This window comes from Musca vetustissima, unplaced genomic scaffold, assembly GCF_032173495.1.
Source record: "Musca vetustissima isolate MV318-11 ecotype Yass unplaced genomic scaffold, APGP_CSIRO_Mvet_v1 utg139869, whole genome shotgun sequence".
Lineage (NCBI taxonomy): Eukaryota > Metazoa > Arthropoda > Insecta > Diptera > Muscidae > Musca > Musca vetustissima.
Genome location: NW_026888559.1, coordinates 9,043 through 24,990, shown reverse-complemented (window position 1 = coordinate 24,990; position 15,948 = coordinate 9,043). Strand labels below are relative to the sequence as shown.

Below are 15,948 nucleotides of genomic sequence, written 5' to 3'. Positions count from 1 at the left end.
AAAAGAAGTTCTTTGGTAGATCCTTTGAAAAAATCTAATCCCTTGGTAGATCCTTGAAAAAATATTCTTTGAAAAAATCTAATCCCTTGGTAGATCCTTGAAAAAATACACGCCTTGCGTTGGTCCTTGAAAAAATATTCTTTGAAAAAATCTAATCCCTTTGGTAGATCCTTGAAAAAATCCACGCCTTGTGTAGATCCTTAAAACAAATTCTTTAAAAACCCCCGCCTTGTGATGATCCTTGAAAAAATATTCTTTAAAAAATCCACGCCTTGTATAGGTCCTTGAAAAAATATTGTTTAAAAAATCCACGCCTTGTATAGGTCCTTGAAAAAATATTCTTTAAAAAATCCACGCCTTGTATAGGTCCTTGAAAAAATATTGTTTAAAAAATCCACGCCTTGTATAGGTCCTTGAAAAAATATTCTTTAAAAAATCCACGCCTTGTGTAGATCCTTGAAAAAATATTCTTTAAAAAATCCACGCCTTGTGTAGATCCTTGAAAAAATATTCTTTAAAAAATCCACGCCTTGTGTAGATTCTTGAAAAAATATTCTTTAAAAAAATCCACGCCTTGTGTAGATCCTTGAAAAAATATTCTTTAAAAAATCCACGCCTTGTGTAGATCCTTGAAAAAATATTCTTTAAAAAATCCACGCCTTGTGTAGATCCTTGAAAAAATATTCTTTAAAAAATCCACGCCTTGTGTAGATCCTTGAAAAAATATTCTTTAAAAAATCCACGCCTTGTGTAGATCCTTGAAAAAATATTCTTTAAAAAATCCACGCCTTGTGTAGATCCTTGGAAAAATATCCTTTAAAAAATCCACGCCTTGTGTAGATCCTTGAAAAAATATTCTTTAAAAAATCCACGCCTTGTATAGGTCCTTGAAAAAATATTCTTTAAAAAATTCACGCCTTGTATAGGTCCTTGAAAAAATATTCTTTAAAAAATCCACGCCTTGTATAGGTCCTTGAAAAAATATTCTTTAAAAAATCCACGCCTTGTATAGGTCCTTGAAAAAATATTCTTTAAAAAATCCACGCCTTGTGTAGATCCTTGAAAAAATATTATTTAAAAAATCCACGTGTAGGATATGCCTTGAGAAAATATTCTTTAAAAAATCCACGCCTTGTGTAGATCCTTGAAAAAAATATTCTTTAAAAAATCCACGCCTTGTGTAGATCCTTGAAAAAAATATTCTTTAAAAATCCACGACTTGTGTAGGACCTTAAAAATATTCTTTAAAAAATCCACGACTTGTGTAGGTCCTTGAAAAAATATTCTTTAAAAAATCCACGCCTTGTATAGGTCCTTGAAAAAATATTCTTTAAAAAATCCACGCCTTGTATAGGTCCTTGAAAAAATATTCTTTAAAAAATCAACGCCTTGTATAGGTCCTTGAAAAAATATTCTTTAAAAAATCCACGCCTTGTATAGGTCCTTGAAAAAATATTCTTTAAAAAATCCACGCCTTGTATAGGTCCTTGAAAAAATATTCTTTAAAAAATCCACGCCTTGTATAGGTCCTTGAAAAAATATTCTTTAAAAAATCCACGCCTTGTATAGGTCCTTGAAAAAATATTCTTTAAAAAATCCACGCCTTGTATAGGTCCTTGAAAAAATATTCTTTAAAAAATCCACGCCTTGTATAGGTCCTTGAAAAAATATTCTTTAAAAAATCCACGCCTTGTATAGGTCCTTGAAAAAATATTCTTTAAAAAATCCACGCCTTGTATAGGTCCTTGAAAAAATATTCTTTAAAAAATCCACGCCTTGTATAGGTCCTTGAAAAAATATTCTTTAAAAAATCCACGCCTTGTATAGGTCCTTGAAAAAATATTCTTTAAAAAATCCACGCCTTGTATAGGTCCTTGAAAAAATATTCTTTAAAAAATCCACGCCTTGTATAGGTCCTTGAAAAAATATTCTTTAAAAAATCCACGCCTTGTATAGGTCCTTGAAAAAATATTCTTTAAAAAATCCACGCCTTGTATAGGTCCTTGAAAAAATATTCTTTAAAAAATCCACGCCTTGAAAAAATATTCTTTAAAAAAGCCACGTCTTATGTAGGTCCTTGAAAAAATATTCTTTAAAAAATCCACGCCTTGAAAAGATATTGTTTAAAAAATCCACGCCTTGAAAAAATATTGTTTAAAAAAATCCACGCCTTGAAAAAATATTCTTTAAAAAATATTATTTAAATGATCCACGCCTTGAAAAATATTCTTTAAAAAAATCCACGCTTTCACGGGTCCCTAAAAAATATTCTTAAAAAAATCCATTCCTTTGATTGGCCTAAAAAATATTCTTTATAAAATCCATGCCTTTAGTGGACCTTAAAAATATTCTTTTAAATATCCACTGGTCTTGAAAATATTTTTTGACGCACTTCTGTTAGTACCTGAAAAAAATCCTCTTCATATTTGTGTACGTATAAGTAACGTCGTGAGTCATACGCCACTATGTTCCACCATAGAAAAACGCTCTACGGGTCCCTGAAAACAAATTCTTTTAAAACAACCCCACTTATTAAACACCTTCAAAAAATATTCATGTACAAATTCCCGCATATTATAGTCCTTAAAAGTATTCCTTAGAAAACTACGCCTTATGTAGGTCCCTGAAAAATATTCTTTAAAAACCAAAAGCCCTTATAGCCCTTGAAACAATGTTCTTATAAAAAATCGACGCAATTTACATTCTTTGAAAAAAATATTCTTTAAAAAATCCATGCTTTTTATAACCCTCGAAAAAATTATCTCTCTTTGTGTATTTGGTGCGTATAAGTGACGTCATCAGTCATACGCCACAATGGTTGCAGCAAACAAACAATTCGTATTTTTTCCAATTTTTTTTTGAAAAAGAAAAAGAAACTGCTTTTCAATTTCGTTATATGCCAACTGTTTTTTTTTCAGCTCTGTTGTCAGCCTGTTTGGCCTTTCATATATTGCCAATTTTCCGCCGTATGTAATTTCCGTTCTTGTTTCCGCATAATTTATAACCTTTGGGGTTTTCTTGGCAAAAACAATGAATTCGATATATTCGAGATAAGAAAAAATCCGAAATGACCTCAAAATGAATTTTTATTTTGTTTTGCATTTTGTTTTAATGGAAGATAACATGAGAGACAGCAATCTCAATTATGAATTTCCGGAAATAATAATAATACAAGAATGAAAGAAATCGAATCGCAACTCTTTCGATTTTAGAAATTCAATAGAAAATAAATCAAGATATGAATTCTCAGGAAAAGGAAATTGAATTTACATCGGAGGACAGTAGAACCTAAATAACTGTCTCTTCTCAAATTTACAATTGGACTGAAGTACCTAAGGAAGGAGAAGAAGATTAATGCATCTCTGAGGAATATTGAATCAGATATTTTTTTACCTCTTGACCTGATTACAATTATCCTGAGTTCTGTGTAGTTTCTTTATTTTGTAAATCCCTTTAAAGGCTAAACATCATAACACATTGACAAGCAATCCATACTGGTATCTATGTTTACAGCAAAATAAAAAATCTAGTTTCTCTTCTTTGATTTCTTCCGAGTATTTGAGGCATCCCGGTGTCGTCCGGTGTCCATTGTGTATTATTTTCAATATAACATGATGTTATTTCTGCTTTCCCTTCCGATTATTTTCTCTCTTGTGTGTTTTTATTTTCAGTACAAATACCATGGCACCAAACTGAAATCCTTGCTAAAGATATCTTCATCCTCTGTCAGCAGTCATATTTTAAGTCCAGAAAATGATGCGGCTTCTGTCATGACTGGTTCTGGTGCACCATACAATCCAATAATCGAGGGGGGATATCCTGCCCCACCACCACAAGATAATGCCATGCACAATTATGTAAATGATTCACAACAACAACAAAAACAATATGGAGAAGATGGAGCTATGCGTCACCATATTGCAGGAAGAGATAACGGAGAAGACTACGAATACGACAAACCTCAATCGAATGAAATGCCATTGGAAGTGAATGCTGTGGTCAATAACTGAAAATGAAAAAGCTGTTGGTTTAAATATCTAGGGTGGGGTAAGTTCAGACATGCATACATCCATAGATATATTGCATGTTCCAATTTTAATTACATGATTCAGTTTTTGTTTTTTATTTATTTTTTTATTTGTGTATGAATATTTAAAGAACATTAGGGTGGAAATTCGAAGGAATATAATCTGAAAAGCAATTCTTTTAAAGTGGCATACAGGGTGCGTATAACTAACGACAACAGTTATACGCACCGGAGTACCACAAAGCAAATCGATAATTTTGTTTCCTGGAGCAGTTTTAAGCAATGGGGTTTCCAGGAATGGGTTTTACTAGGCCTACCAAAGGCGTGGATTTTTAAAAGAATATTTTATCAAGACCTATACAAGGCGTGGATTTTTTAAAGAATATTTTTTCAGGGACCTACAGAAGGCGTGGATTTTTTAAAGAATATTTTTTCAGGGACCTACAGAAGGCGTGGATTTTTTAAAGAATATTTTTTCAAGGCCTATACAAGGCGTGGATTTTTTAAAGAATATTTTTACAAGGCCTACCAAAGGCGTGGATTTTTTAAAGAATATTTATACAAGGCCTACCAAAGGCGTGGATTTTTTAAAGAATATTTTTACAAGGCCTACAAAAGGCGTGGATTTTTTAAAGAATATTTTTACAAGGCCTACAAAAGGCGTGGATTTTTTAAAGAATATTTTTACAAGGCCTACCAAAGGCGTGGATTTTTTAAAGAATATTTTTACAAGGAGAGAGGAGAAAGTATTTTCGGAAAAAAGAAGAAAGAGCAAGAAAAAACGTGAGCGTGAGATGTACAGGAGTCAGAATGAAGTCCGAAAATTCTATCAACGGGTAAAACACCAAACCGAAAGCTTTGGTGCAGGCACATCCTCGTGTAGAGATAAAGAAGGAAACCTGGTGACAGATACAGACAGTGTGCTGGGGATCTGGAAGGAGGATTTTGAAAAGCTTCTGGTAGCAAATAGTGACGTTGAAGAAGATACCCCAGAACCAATAAGAGAGGATGGTATAGAGTGTATACCACCTAGCCAAGATGAGGTCATAAAAGCAATTAATGGGCTCAAGAACAACAAAGCAACAGGAGCCGATGGGTTACAAGCCGAACTATTCAAGACTGGTGGTCAGATGCTGATAAGGAGCATGCACCAGCTGATTAGTACAATTTGCCCAATGATTGGAACCTCAGCATCATGTGTCCCGTGCGCAAAAAAGGGGACAAGACGATATGTGCCAACTATAGAGGACTAAGTCTCCTTCCCATCGTATATAAAGTGATATCCAGCGTACCGTGTGAAGGACTGAAGCCAATGGTTAATGACATTATTGGACCATACTAATGCGGCTTCAGACCTGGCAAATCCACCATTGACCAGATTTTCACTCTGCGCCAAATCCTGGTAAAAAAACCCACGAAAAACACATCGACACATTCCACCTATTCGTCGACTATAAAGCCGCATTCGACAGCCCTATCCATTCAGAGGCGTTTAGAGCCATGTCTACGTTCGGCATTCCTGCAAAATTAATACGGCTATGCAGAATAACTTTAAGTGGCACAAGATCAGCAGTCAAAATAGGAGAGGACCTATCGAAGCGCCTCAATACCGAACAAGGATTCAGACAATGTGACAGTTTGTCGTGTGATCTTTTTAACATCCTGCTGGAAAAGGTCATACGAGACGCAAAAGTGAACAGAAATGGCACTCTGTACACCAAACAACACATGTTACTCGCCTACGCCGTTGACATCGATATAGTGGGTCGAACATTGCGAGCGGTAACAGCCACCTTTGAACAAATTGAGAAGGAGTCTGCCAAAGTGGGTCTGGCAGTAAACGGCGAGAAGACCAAGCTGATGGTATCAAAGCGCAAGACTTTCAGTAGACACGGACCAACTGTGGAACTTGAAAACTACAGCTTCGAGGTAGTTAAATGTTTTATATACCTTGGTACCGCCATAAACGAAACGAATGATATCAGTTTTTAAATTCGGAGATGGATAGTGATGGCCAGCCGATGCTACTATGGTTTGAGCAAACAACCCAAAAGGAAGGCCACACTTTACAAGACGCTGATACTCCCGTGCTGTTATATGGATCTGAAGCATGGGTACTTACGCAACCAGATGATACAGCTCTAAGCGTGTTTGAGAGAAAGATTCTCCGAAAGATCTATGGGCCAATCTGCGTTGACGGTGAATATCTTTGTCGAACCACGAGCTTTACAATTTATACGCGGACATGGGCATTGTTAGACGTATTGAGCTGCAGCGACTACGGTGGCTAGGCCATGTTGTGCGAATGAATGAGAATGCTACAGCTCAGAAGGCATATAAAAACGAGCCTGCTGATGGTTTCCGTAGAAGGGGAAGGCCACGAATTAGATTGAAAGGCCAAGTTGAAAACAACATCTTGGAACGTGGTCTTCCAAATTAGTGGATTTGCGCACCAGACCGACGCGCTTGGAAATCTTTTTTTAACCTCGGCTTATGGAACAACCGTTCTGTAACAAGCCAGCTAAGCAAGGGGGCATACTTCCCACTAAATTTTGGATAAAATTTTCAGGAATTTGTCCCCTTTCAAATTGTACCCGCCGCCAGAGTTCATCCATATTCACAGGAGCTCTCTTGTCTTTTTTAAGCTCAGCTTATGGAACAACCGTTCTGTAACAAGCCAGCTAAGCCAGCGTGGATTAAAAAATCCACGCCTTGGTAGGCCTTGAAAAAATATTCTTTTAGAAATCCACGCAAGGCATTGAAAAATATTTTGTGTTAATGCTAGAAATATATCCTCTTTGTATTTGTGGTGCGTATAAGTATCGTCATGAGTCATACGCCACGATGTTCCATCAGTGAAAAAAAAAGAAATGGAAGTCCCTCAAAATATATTCTACAAAAAATCAAGGGGCAAAAGAAGTCGTGATATTTTTTCAAGTCCCATCCAAGGCGACGATTTTTTTAAGAATTTTTTTCCTCAAGGTACCACTTTAAAGTATGTGTTTCCATTTTCCTTCAACCACCCTAATGTTTATGTATTACATTTAATTTGAAAATTTTTTCACCAATTCGATTACATTTTTCACAACCCAACAACGCTTCCCTTAGCCGCATTCTTCACACACATACAATATAATTTTCAAAATTTTCCCCCCATACACAGATACTGGTTCGTCGTGATGGCCAGAGCGATAAGCTGGCATGTGAATTTGCGGCATCCATGGCATGGTTCGTGATTGAATGCATTAAAATTTTGAAACTCCCCTGGTAATGGCACAGGACAACAAACACACACAGTCGCAAAGAACTGAAACTGGTGGCATATTGATTCTAACATGATTTTCAAACTATTAAATTGAATTGAGTTCGTTATAAATATTTTTTCGTTGTTGTTGTTGTATGTGTGTAAAATTCTATTAAATCGTTTAACAAAAATAAAGTTTAAAAGTTAAGCTAAATGGAAAAGCTTGAATTTGTATGAGTGTGTCAGCAGGAGATTTTTATGGAAAACGGCTTTTTGTTAGAAGCAGGCGAGGTTTAAATTTATGACAGGTGGTTTGGGAAATTTTGTCAAGATTTTTGTGTAGGCCTTGAAAAAATCCACGCCTTGTGTAGATCCTTGAAAAAATATTCTTTAAAAACTCCACGCCTTGTGTAGATCCTTGAAAAAATATTCTTTAAAAACTCCACGCCTTGTGTAGATCCTTGAAAAAATATTCTTTAAAAAATCCACGCCTTGTGTAGATCCTTGTAAAAATATTCTTTAAAAAATCCACGCCTTGTGTAGATCCTTGAAAAAATATTCTTTAAAAAATCCACGCCTTGATTAGGCCTTGAAAAAATATTCTTTACCTTGAAAAAATATATATTTCTTTTTTAAATCCAAAACTATGGGGGGCCTTGAAAAACTTACTTACATACATAACTGGCTTGTTACAGAACGGTTGTTCCATAAGCCGAGCTTAAAAAAGATTTCCGTCGGTCTTGTGCGCAAATCCACCAATTTGGAAGACCACGTTCCAGGATGATATTTTCTACTTGGTCTTTCCATCTAATTCATGGCCTTCCCCTTCTGCGGGAACCATCAGTAGGCTCGCTTTTATATGCCTTTTGAGCTGGGGCATTCTCATTCATTCACTCAATATGGCCTAGCCATCGTAGTCGCTGCAGCTTAATACGACTGACTATGTCGATGTGCGCAAATAAATTGTAAAGCTCGTGGTTCATTCGACGCCGATATTCACCGTCGACACAGATCGGCGCGTAAATTCAAAAAACCCAAAAGCTGCCTCATCTGCTTGCGCAAGTACCCATGCTTCTGATCCATATAACAGCACGGGTAGTATCAGCATCTTGTAATGTGTGAGTTTGGTCTGACGGGAGCTGGCCTTGTTTCTAAACGGCTTACTTAGACCATAGTAGACCATCTGTTGGTCATCACAATCCTTCTCCGAAAATCAAAACTGATGTCTTTTGTTTTATTTATGGCGTTACCAAGGTATATAAAATCTTTGACTACCTCGAAGCTGAAGTTCTCACATTAAACAGTTGGTCCGAGTCTATTGGACGTCTTACGCGTTGATACCATCAGCTTGGTCTTCTCGCCATTTACTGCCCCTGCCCACTTTTGCCGATTCCTTTTCAATTTGCTCAAAGGTGGCTGTTACCGCTCGCAATGTTCGACACATTATATCGATGTCATCGGCGTAGGCGAGTAACATGTGTTGTTTGGTGTACAGAGTGTCATTTCTGTTCACCTTTGCCTCTCGTATGACCTTTTCCAGCCGGGATGTTAAAAAGGTCACACGACAAACTATCACCTTGTCTGAATCCTCGTTCGGTATTGAAGTGCTCCGATAGGTCCATTCCTACTTTAACTGCTGACCTTGTGCCACCTAAAGTTATCCTGCATAGCCGTATTAATTTTGCAGGAATGCCGAACGCAGACATGGCTTTAAACACCTCTGAACGGATAGGGCTGTCGAATGCGGCTTTATAGTCGACAAATAGGTGGTATGTGTCGATGTGTTTTTCGTGGGTCTTTTCCAGGATTTGGCGCAGAGTGAAAATCTGGTCAATGGTGGATTTGCCAGGTCTCTAAGGCCGCATTGATATGGCCCGATGATGTCATTGACCATTGGCTTCAATCGTTCACACAGCACACTGGATAGCACTTTCTATGCGATGGGAAGGAGACTTATTTCTCTATAGTTGGCACATATGGTCTTGTCTTCTTTTTGTGCACGGAACACAGGATGCTGAGGTTCCAATCATTGGGCATGCGATTGGAAGCAGACTTATTCCTCTATAGTTGGCACATATCGTCTTGTCTCCTTTTTTGTGCACAGGACACAGGATCCTGAGGTTCCAACCATTGGGCATGCAAATTGTGCTAATCAGCTGGTGCATGCTCCTGAACCAGCATCTGGCCACCAGTCTTGAATAGTTCGGCTGGTAACCCATCGGCTCCTGCTGCTTTGTTGTTCTTGAGCCGATTAATTGCTTTTATGACCTCATCTTGGTTAGGTGGTATACACTCTATACCATCATCTCTTATTGGTTCTGGGGTATCTTCTTCATCGCCACTATTTGATACTAGAAGCTTTTCGAAATACTCCTTCCAGATCCTCAACACGCTGTCCGTATCTGTCACCAGGTTTCTTTCTTCATCTCTACAGGAGGAGGATGTGCCTGCACCAAAGCCTTCGGTTTGGTGTTTTACTCGTTAGTAACATTTCCGGACTTCATTCTGACTCCTGTACATCTCGATTTGCTCACGCTCACGTTTTTCTTGTTCTTTCTTCTTTTTTCTGAAAACATGTTTCTCCTCTCTCCTTTTCTCCCGATAATTCACCATCACGTTACGTGTTGCTACTGACTGCAGGGTTGCCCTATACGCTGCGTTTTTTCACATCAGTAGCGCATTACGACACTCCTGATCGTACCATGGGTTTCTTGGTGGTGGTTCTTGGTACCCAAGTGTTGCGTTTGCTGCAGTTTATAGGGAGTGGGCAATTCATAGCCATTGTGCTTCTATACTATTATCGGGACATGAAGTGCTTTCGTCAAGCAGGTGGGTATGTTGAGCGTAGTAGTACTTTCGGCTACCTGTTGTGTTTGCAGTTTTTCGACGTCGAGTTTCCGTGTTGTGTTACATCACACCTTTGCTGCTACATTAAGACGGGTACGTACCTTGGCTGCCACAAGGTAATGGTCCGAATCGATATTCGCTCCTCGTATCGATCGAACGTCTAAAACACTGGACGTATGCCTTCCGTCTATCACAACATGATCAATTTGATTTCTCGTTGCTTGATCAGGAGATATCCAGGTGGCCTTGTGTATATCGAGATGCTTGAATCTGGTGCTGCTAACTACCATGTTTTTTGCTGCCGCGAAGTCAATGAACCTCATGCCGTTGTCATTTCTTTCATTCATGAAGGCTGAATTTTCCGACGGTGGTGGGGCCAAAGATATTTTCCCTTCCGATTTTTGCATTCAAATCTCCGAGCAGAATTTTAATGTCATGGCCAGGGCAGCGGTCATATGCTGTTTCCAGGCGCTCGTAAAGTATGTCTTTGGTCTGTTCATCTTTGTCTTCGGTCGGAGCATGGGCGCAAATAAGACTAATGTAGAAGAACTTCGCTTTTATACGGATTATAGCAATTCTCTCTCATCTACTGGAGTGAATCTGGAGACGAGATCTTTTATTCTCCGGTTAACCATAAATCCGCAGCCAAATTCATGTCTCGTTTCATGGCAGCTATAATACAGTGCGTAATCGTCTGATTTACTTACGCCAGTCCCTTTCCATCGCATTTCCTGTAAGGCAATAATATCGTCTTTGTATTTCTTGAGTACATCCGCCAAAGCGAACACTGCGCCTGTTCTGTACAACACACATTCCAAGTGCGCACATTCCAAGTGCAGATTCGCAGATCGTGGTCCTTTATACGTTTGCGGGGGTCGTCAACATGGGTGGGGGTTTGGTTTTCTCTTTCTTTGCTTTTTCATAGTAGGTTGGGTTTTCCGAGAGTGGGCAACTCACCCGACGCCTTAATCCATTTTTTATAGTTCTCATGGGTGAACTCATAATATTAGCTCACTATTTTCATCGGGTGATGAAAATAGCTCCCCAGGTGGCACCGCGGGGAGGTCAGTGTCCACAATTGAGATGAAAGAGGAAGCAAGATAAGCCTGGGCTTCGCCATGTTAAAGCCAATCAGAGCTCCCCAGGTGGCATCGCGGGGAGGTCAGTGTCCACAATTGGGATGAAAGTGACACCAAGATAAGCCTGGGCTTCGCCATGTTAAAGCCAAAAAGAGCAGTTGCTTGGTGTCTATTATCCCCTACGCCACCCTTGAACAAATATTTTTAAAAAATCCACGCGTATGGTGGACCATGAAAAAATATTCTTTAAAAAATCTATGCACCAAAAAATTTTTTTTGATCCACAGTACCTTCGCTACGATATCTAAACATCAAAGATAAGAGTGAAATTGTTTGCTCTCTTGTTATGCTCACTTCTTTGCGAAAGAGAGAGAGAGAGAGAGTGAACATTATATGTTCCGAACATTGAAAATAAACAGTATTAACCAAACCGGCAAACACTGCAGATCACAGAGGAGGAAACGAACGTCTAAGCCAAACAAAAATAATTGACGGAATATAAACAACAGATTAACCGAAACGATTCTTATGAATAGCTGCAGCAACAACAACAACAACAGCCAGTATGATGAAATTTCACAGAAATGTATTAATTCATCGTGAGAACATTTATAAACAAACCACCCTAATTAAACAACAACAACAGGTGGGTACAAACAACAACAACAACAACACCCAGATTTCAATAACAAATATTTTCAATATTTTTTTTATTTTTTGTTTTTCAGTCTCGATTGTTATCTTCCAAGACCTCCAACGATGATAATGGTTATGATTTCCAGAAGGAATGGGCCCAAGCCAAACCCTTCGAATCGATACCTCAAGAAAGTCGACTCTCAATGCTGATGAAATTTTTACCCGGTGGTCGATATGCCAATCTGGATGCCACCAAGCTGATGTTGGCAATGAAAAAAGATTTCGGAGATATTAGCCTGCTGAAGGGAATGTTGGGCAAAAAATCGTTTGTTGTCACCCATAACCCGCAAGATTTTGAAATGGTGCTACGCAATGAAGGTATTTGGCCGGTGAGACCGGGTTTGGAGGTGTTGGCCCATTATCGTAGTGTTTTGAAGAAAGATTTTTATCAGGGCACCGAGGGACTTTTGTCAACGTAAGTGAGGGGGAGGGAGGAGGTCATTGAATAAATTTTATGGTAAAATGAAATAAAAAAAATGGATTTCAGGTCCGGCGAAAAATGGGGCAATTTCCGTTCAGTTGTAAATCCGGTTTTAATGCAACCGAAAAATGTAAGGCTATATATGCACAAGATGTCGAAGGTTAATCGGGAGCTAATGGAAAGGTGAGCACTTAAAACCATCTTATTAAAAAATTCACGTCTTGTGAGAAATATTTAAAAAAAAACTTTTATTTTTACAAAAGTTCACACCTTGTGTGCATAGTTGAAAAAATAGTTTTTTAAACATCCACACCATGTGTGCATCCTTGAAAAAATATTGAAAAAATATTTTTTTAACTCCAACCTCATCCACCTCAAAACCTTAAAAATAACCCCAAAAACAGTTTTTTTTTTAAATCAACGCCATAAAGACATAACCTCAAAAACAGTTTTTTAAAAATCCACGCCAAAAACAGTTTTTTAAAAATCCACGCCATAAAGACATAACCTCAAAAAACACCATAAAGACATAACCTCAAAAACACTTTTTTTTAAAAATCCACGCCATAAAGACATAACCTCAAAAACATTTTTTTTAAAAATCCACGCCATAAAGACATAACCTCAAAAAAGTTTTTTAAAAATCCACGCCATAAAGACATAACCTCAAAAACACTTTTTAAAAAATCCAAGACATAACCTCAAAAACACTTTTTTTTTTAAATCCACGTCATAAAGACATAACCTCAAAAAACACGTTTTTAAAAACCAAGCCATAAAGACATAACCTCAAAAAACACTTTTTTTAAAGATCAAGCCATAAAGACATAACCTCAAAAAACAGTTTTTTAAAAATCCACGCCATAAAGACATAACCTCAAAAAACACTTTTTTTAAAAATCCACACCATAAAGACACAACCTGAAAAAAAACACTTTTTTAAAAATCCACGCCATAAAGACATAACCTCAAAAAACACTTTTTTTAAAAATCCACGCCATAAAGACATAACCTCAAAAAACACTTTTTTAAAAATCCACGCCATAAAGACATAACCTCAAAAAAAAACTTTTAAAAATCCACGCCATAAAGACATAACCTCAAAAAACACTTTTTTAAAAATCCACGCCATAAAGACATAACCTCAAAAAACACTTTTTTAAAAATCCACGCCATAAAGACATAACCTCAAAAAACACTTTTTTTAAAAATCCACGCCATAAAAACATAACCTCAAAAAACACTTTTTTAAAAATCCACGCCTTGTCATAACCTCAAAAATACTTTTTTAAAAATCCACGCCTTCTCATAACCTCAAAAAATACTTTTTTAAAAATCCACGCCTTGTCATAACCTCAAAAAAATTTAAAAAAAAATAATAATTTCCTTTCTTCCAGAATCCGTGCCATTCGTGACCCTCAAACCCTGGAAGTACCCCCATCCTTTGAGGAGGAAATAAATCGCTGGACTTTGGAATCCGTTTCCATTGTGGCGTTGGACAAACAATTGGGTCTGCTCTCCACAAATCGCAATGACCCCAAGGCCAGGAAAATTTTCGATTCATTGACGGAATTCTTCACCCTCGGTTTCGAAATCGAATTCCAACCTTCCATTTGGAAATATATTGAAACCCCAACATATAAGAAACTTATCAAAGCCATGGATACAATGCAGGATACCATTGCCAGTTATATTCAGGAGGCCATAGAACGCATGGAGGCTGAGAAGAAGGCTGGGTTGCCCTCCAAGCCCGAGCATGAGCAAAGTGTGCTAGAAAAGCTACTCAAAGTGGACAAGAAAATTGCCCAAGTTATGGCCATGGATATGTTGTTGGCTGGTGTGGATACGGTAAGTCGGAATCACATTGTGTCAAACATCACAAAAATCTAATCTGCAATATGTTCCAGACATCCACCACATTTGTGGCCCTACTGTTGTGCTTGAGTAAAAATCCCGATAAACAAGCCAAGCTTCGCGACGAGATAATGCGAATTTTACCCGAAAAGGATTCCGAATTCACCGAAGAAGCCTTCCGAAATATGCCCTATTTAAGAGCCTGCATCAAGGAATCACAGCGTGTCTATCCCTTGGCTGTGGGTAATGTTCGAGTAAATCAAAAAGATGTGGTATTGAGTGGTTATCGTGTACCAGCCGGACAGCAGGTGTTTATGGTCTCAGCATCATTGAATCACGACGAGAAGTACTATCCAAGGGCCAATGAATTTTTACCCGAACGTTGGCTGAGGCAAGAAAAGAGCACTCCGTCTGTGGAGTCCCTAAAGCCTAGCAGCCCGTTTGTGTTCTTACCATTCGGCTTTGGACCACGCAGCTGTATTGGTCGCCGCATTGTTGAAATGGAAATTGAATTGGGTATTGCCCGTTTGATTCGAAATTTCCATGTGGAATTCAACTATCCCACGGAGAATGCCTTCAAATCGTTGCAAATTAATATTCCAAATATTCCGCTGAAATTTAAATTTACGGATGTTTAAAAAAAATATTCAAACTTCAAAAAAATATTGGATGGCTGTGTGGAATAAAAATTTTTTTAGGTTATAGCAAGGCGTGGATTTTAAAAAAAAATATTTTTGAGGTTGCATCAATTTCTTATGGTAGACAAAAAATTGCATCATTTTTTTAATTCATATCTAAATGTAATATCATGCAGTATCAAAATACAAAATTTGTTATTATTGATTAGAATTCAATGTGTCTGATAAGACCATAAACCATCACACACGTCTGCCGATAAGAAATGTTAACAGATGGTCTTCAAATGCCAGGTGAGGTGTGTGTTTTTTTTTTTTTAATAAATAAAATTAAAATTATTTCAATTTATTTTTTAATTATAGTCGGATTTTCAGTACATTTTCATTAACCTCGCAAAAACAAAAAAAAAACCTTCAAGTTGATTTTCATTGCTTTTAAAGTGATTTAACACTTCCATCCCTGTATGTCAAAATTCACAATATATAGAGATGGTTGTAATCATTGACAAAAACCATTGTAACTCACAATCCATTCACAACCACAATTAAAGAGGAAATTATCGATTACCTTTGCAGGCAAACACACCCAGTAGGAAATTGGAGTCATTTAGAACAAATGTACCATAACATCTCAAAATATTCTCGACCACACACAAAGTATATAAATTCTTGGTCAGAATAAAAATCTATTTCGATGTAGCCCACCTGTTTGTCCTGTTAAAATTACGATAAAGATCGAAATATTTAATTAAGTAGGCCTTTGAAATTTCGCACACACAATTGAGGGTACTAGCAGAATTTCTCTACCAAAGTGGATGTAGTTTGGTATTGAGGGATCCTGGATGAAGAAAAATTGCCTCCGCAGAACATTTTTGAATTTATGTCCACATTTTGACATTGGCCGACATAGAAAGAAGTGGCTGTAATTATACCCTACACAACTATGTTGTCAGGGTATTATAGCTTTGCTATACCCTACACAACTATGTTGTAAGGGTATTATATCTTTGTGCAGCCCCAAAAGTTTGTAACGCCGCGAAATATTGGTCCTAGACCCACCTTTAAGTATACCGATCGTCATATATCGACTAGCTGAGTCGATCTAGACATGTGTGTCCGTCCGTCCGTCTGTCCATTATAATTTG

The 15,948-nt window shown here is 37.5% G+C and overlaps 2 protein-coding genes across 2 annotated transcripts in view; both read left to right on the top strand.

Annotated features, from left to right (window-relative positions):
- The window catches only part of LOC133336399 (Bardet-Biedl syndrome 4 protein homolog), a 37,621-nt gene extending 33,611 nt beyond the window's left edge, over positions 1-4,010 (top strand). The window contains exon 10 of the mRNA XM_061544695.1: positions 3,672-4,010. Within this exon, the coding sequence (XP_061400679.1) occupies positions 3,672-4,010 (339 nt within the window). The remainder of the gene's footprint in view (positions 1-3,671) is intronic.
- Positions 4,011-11,762: 7,752 nt separating this feature from the next.
- On the top strand, positions 11,763-14,806 carry LOC133336397 (cytochrome P450 CYP12A2-like). The gene is made up of 5 exons (XM_061544693.1): positions 11,763-11,843; positions 11,926-12,308; positions 12,381-12,497; positions 13,712-14,162; positions 14,222-14,806. Exons 1-5 carry the CDS (start codon positions 11,763-11,765, stop codon positions 14,804-14,806), a joined length of 1,617 nt encoding a protein of 538 aa, XP_061400677.1.
- The last annotated feature ends 1,142 nt before the right edge of the window (positions 14,807-15,948 follow it).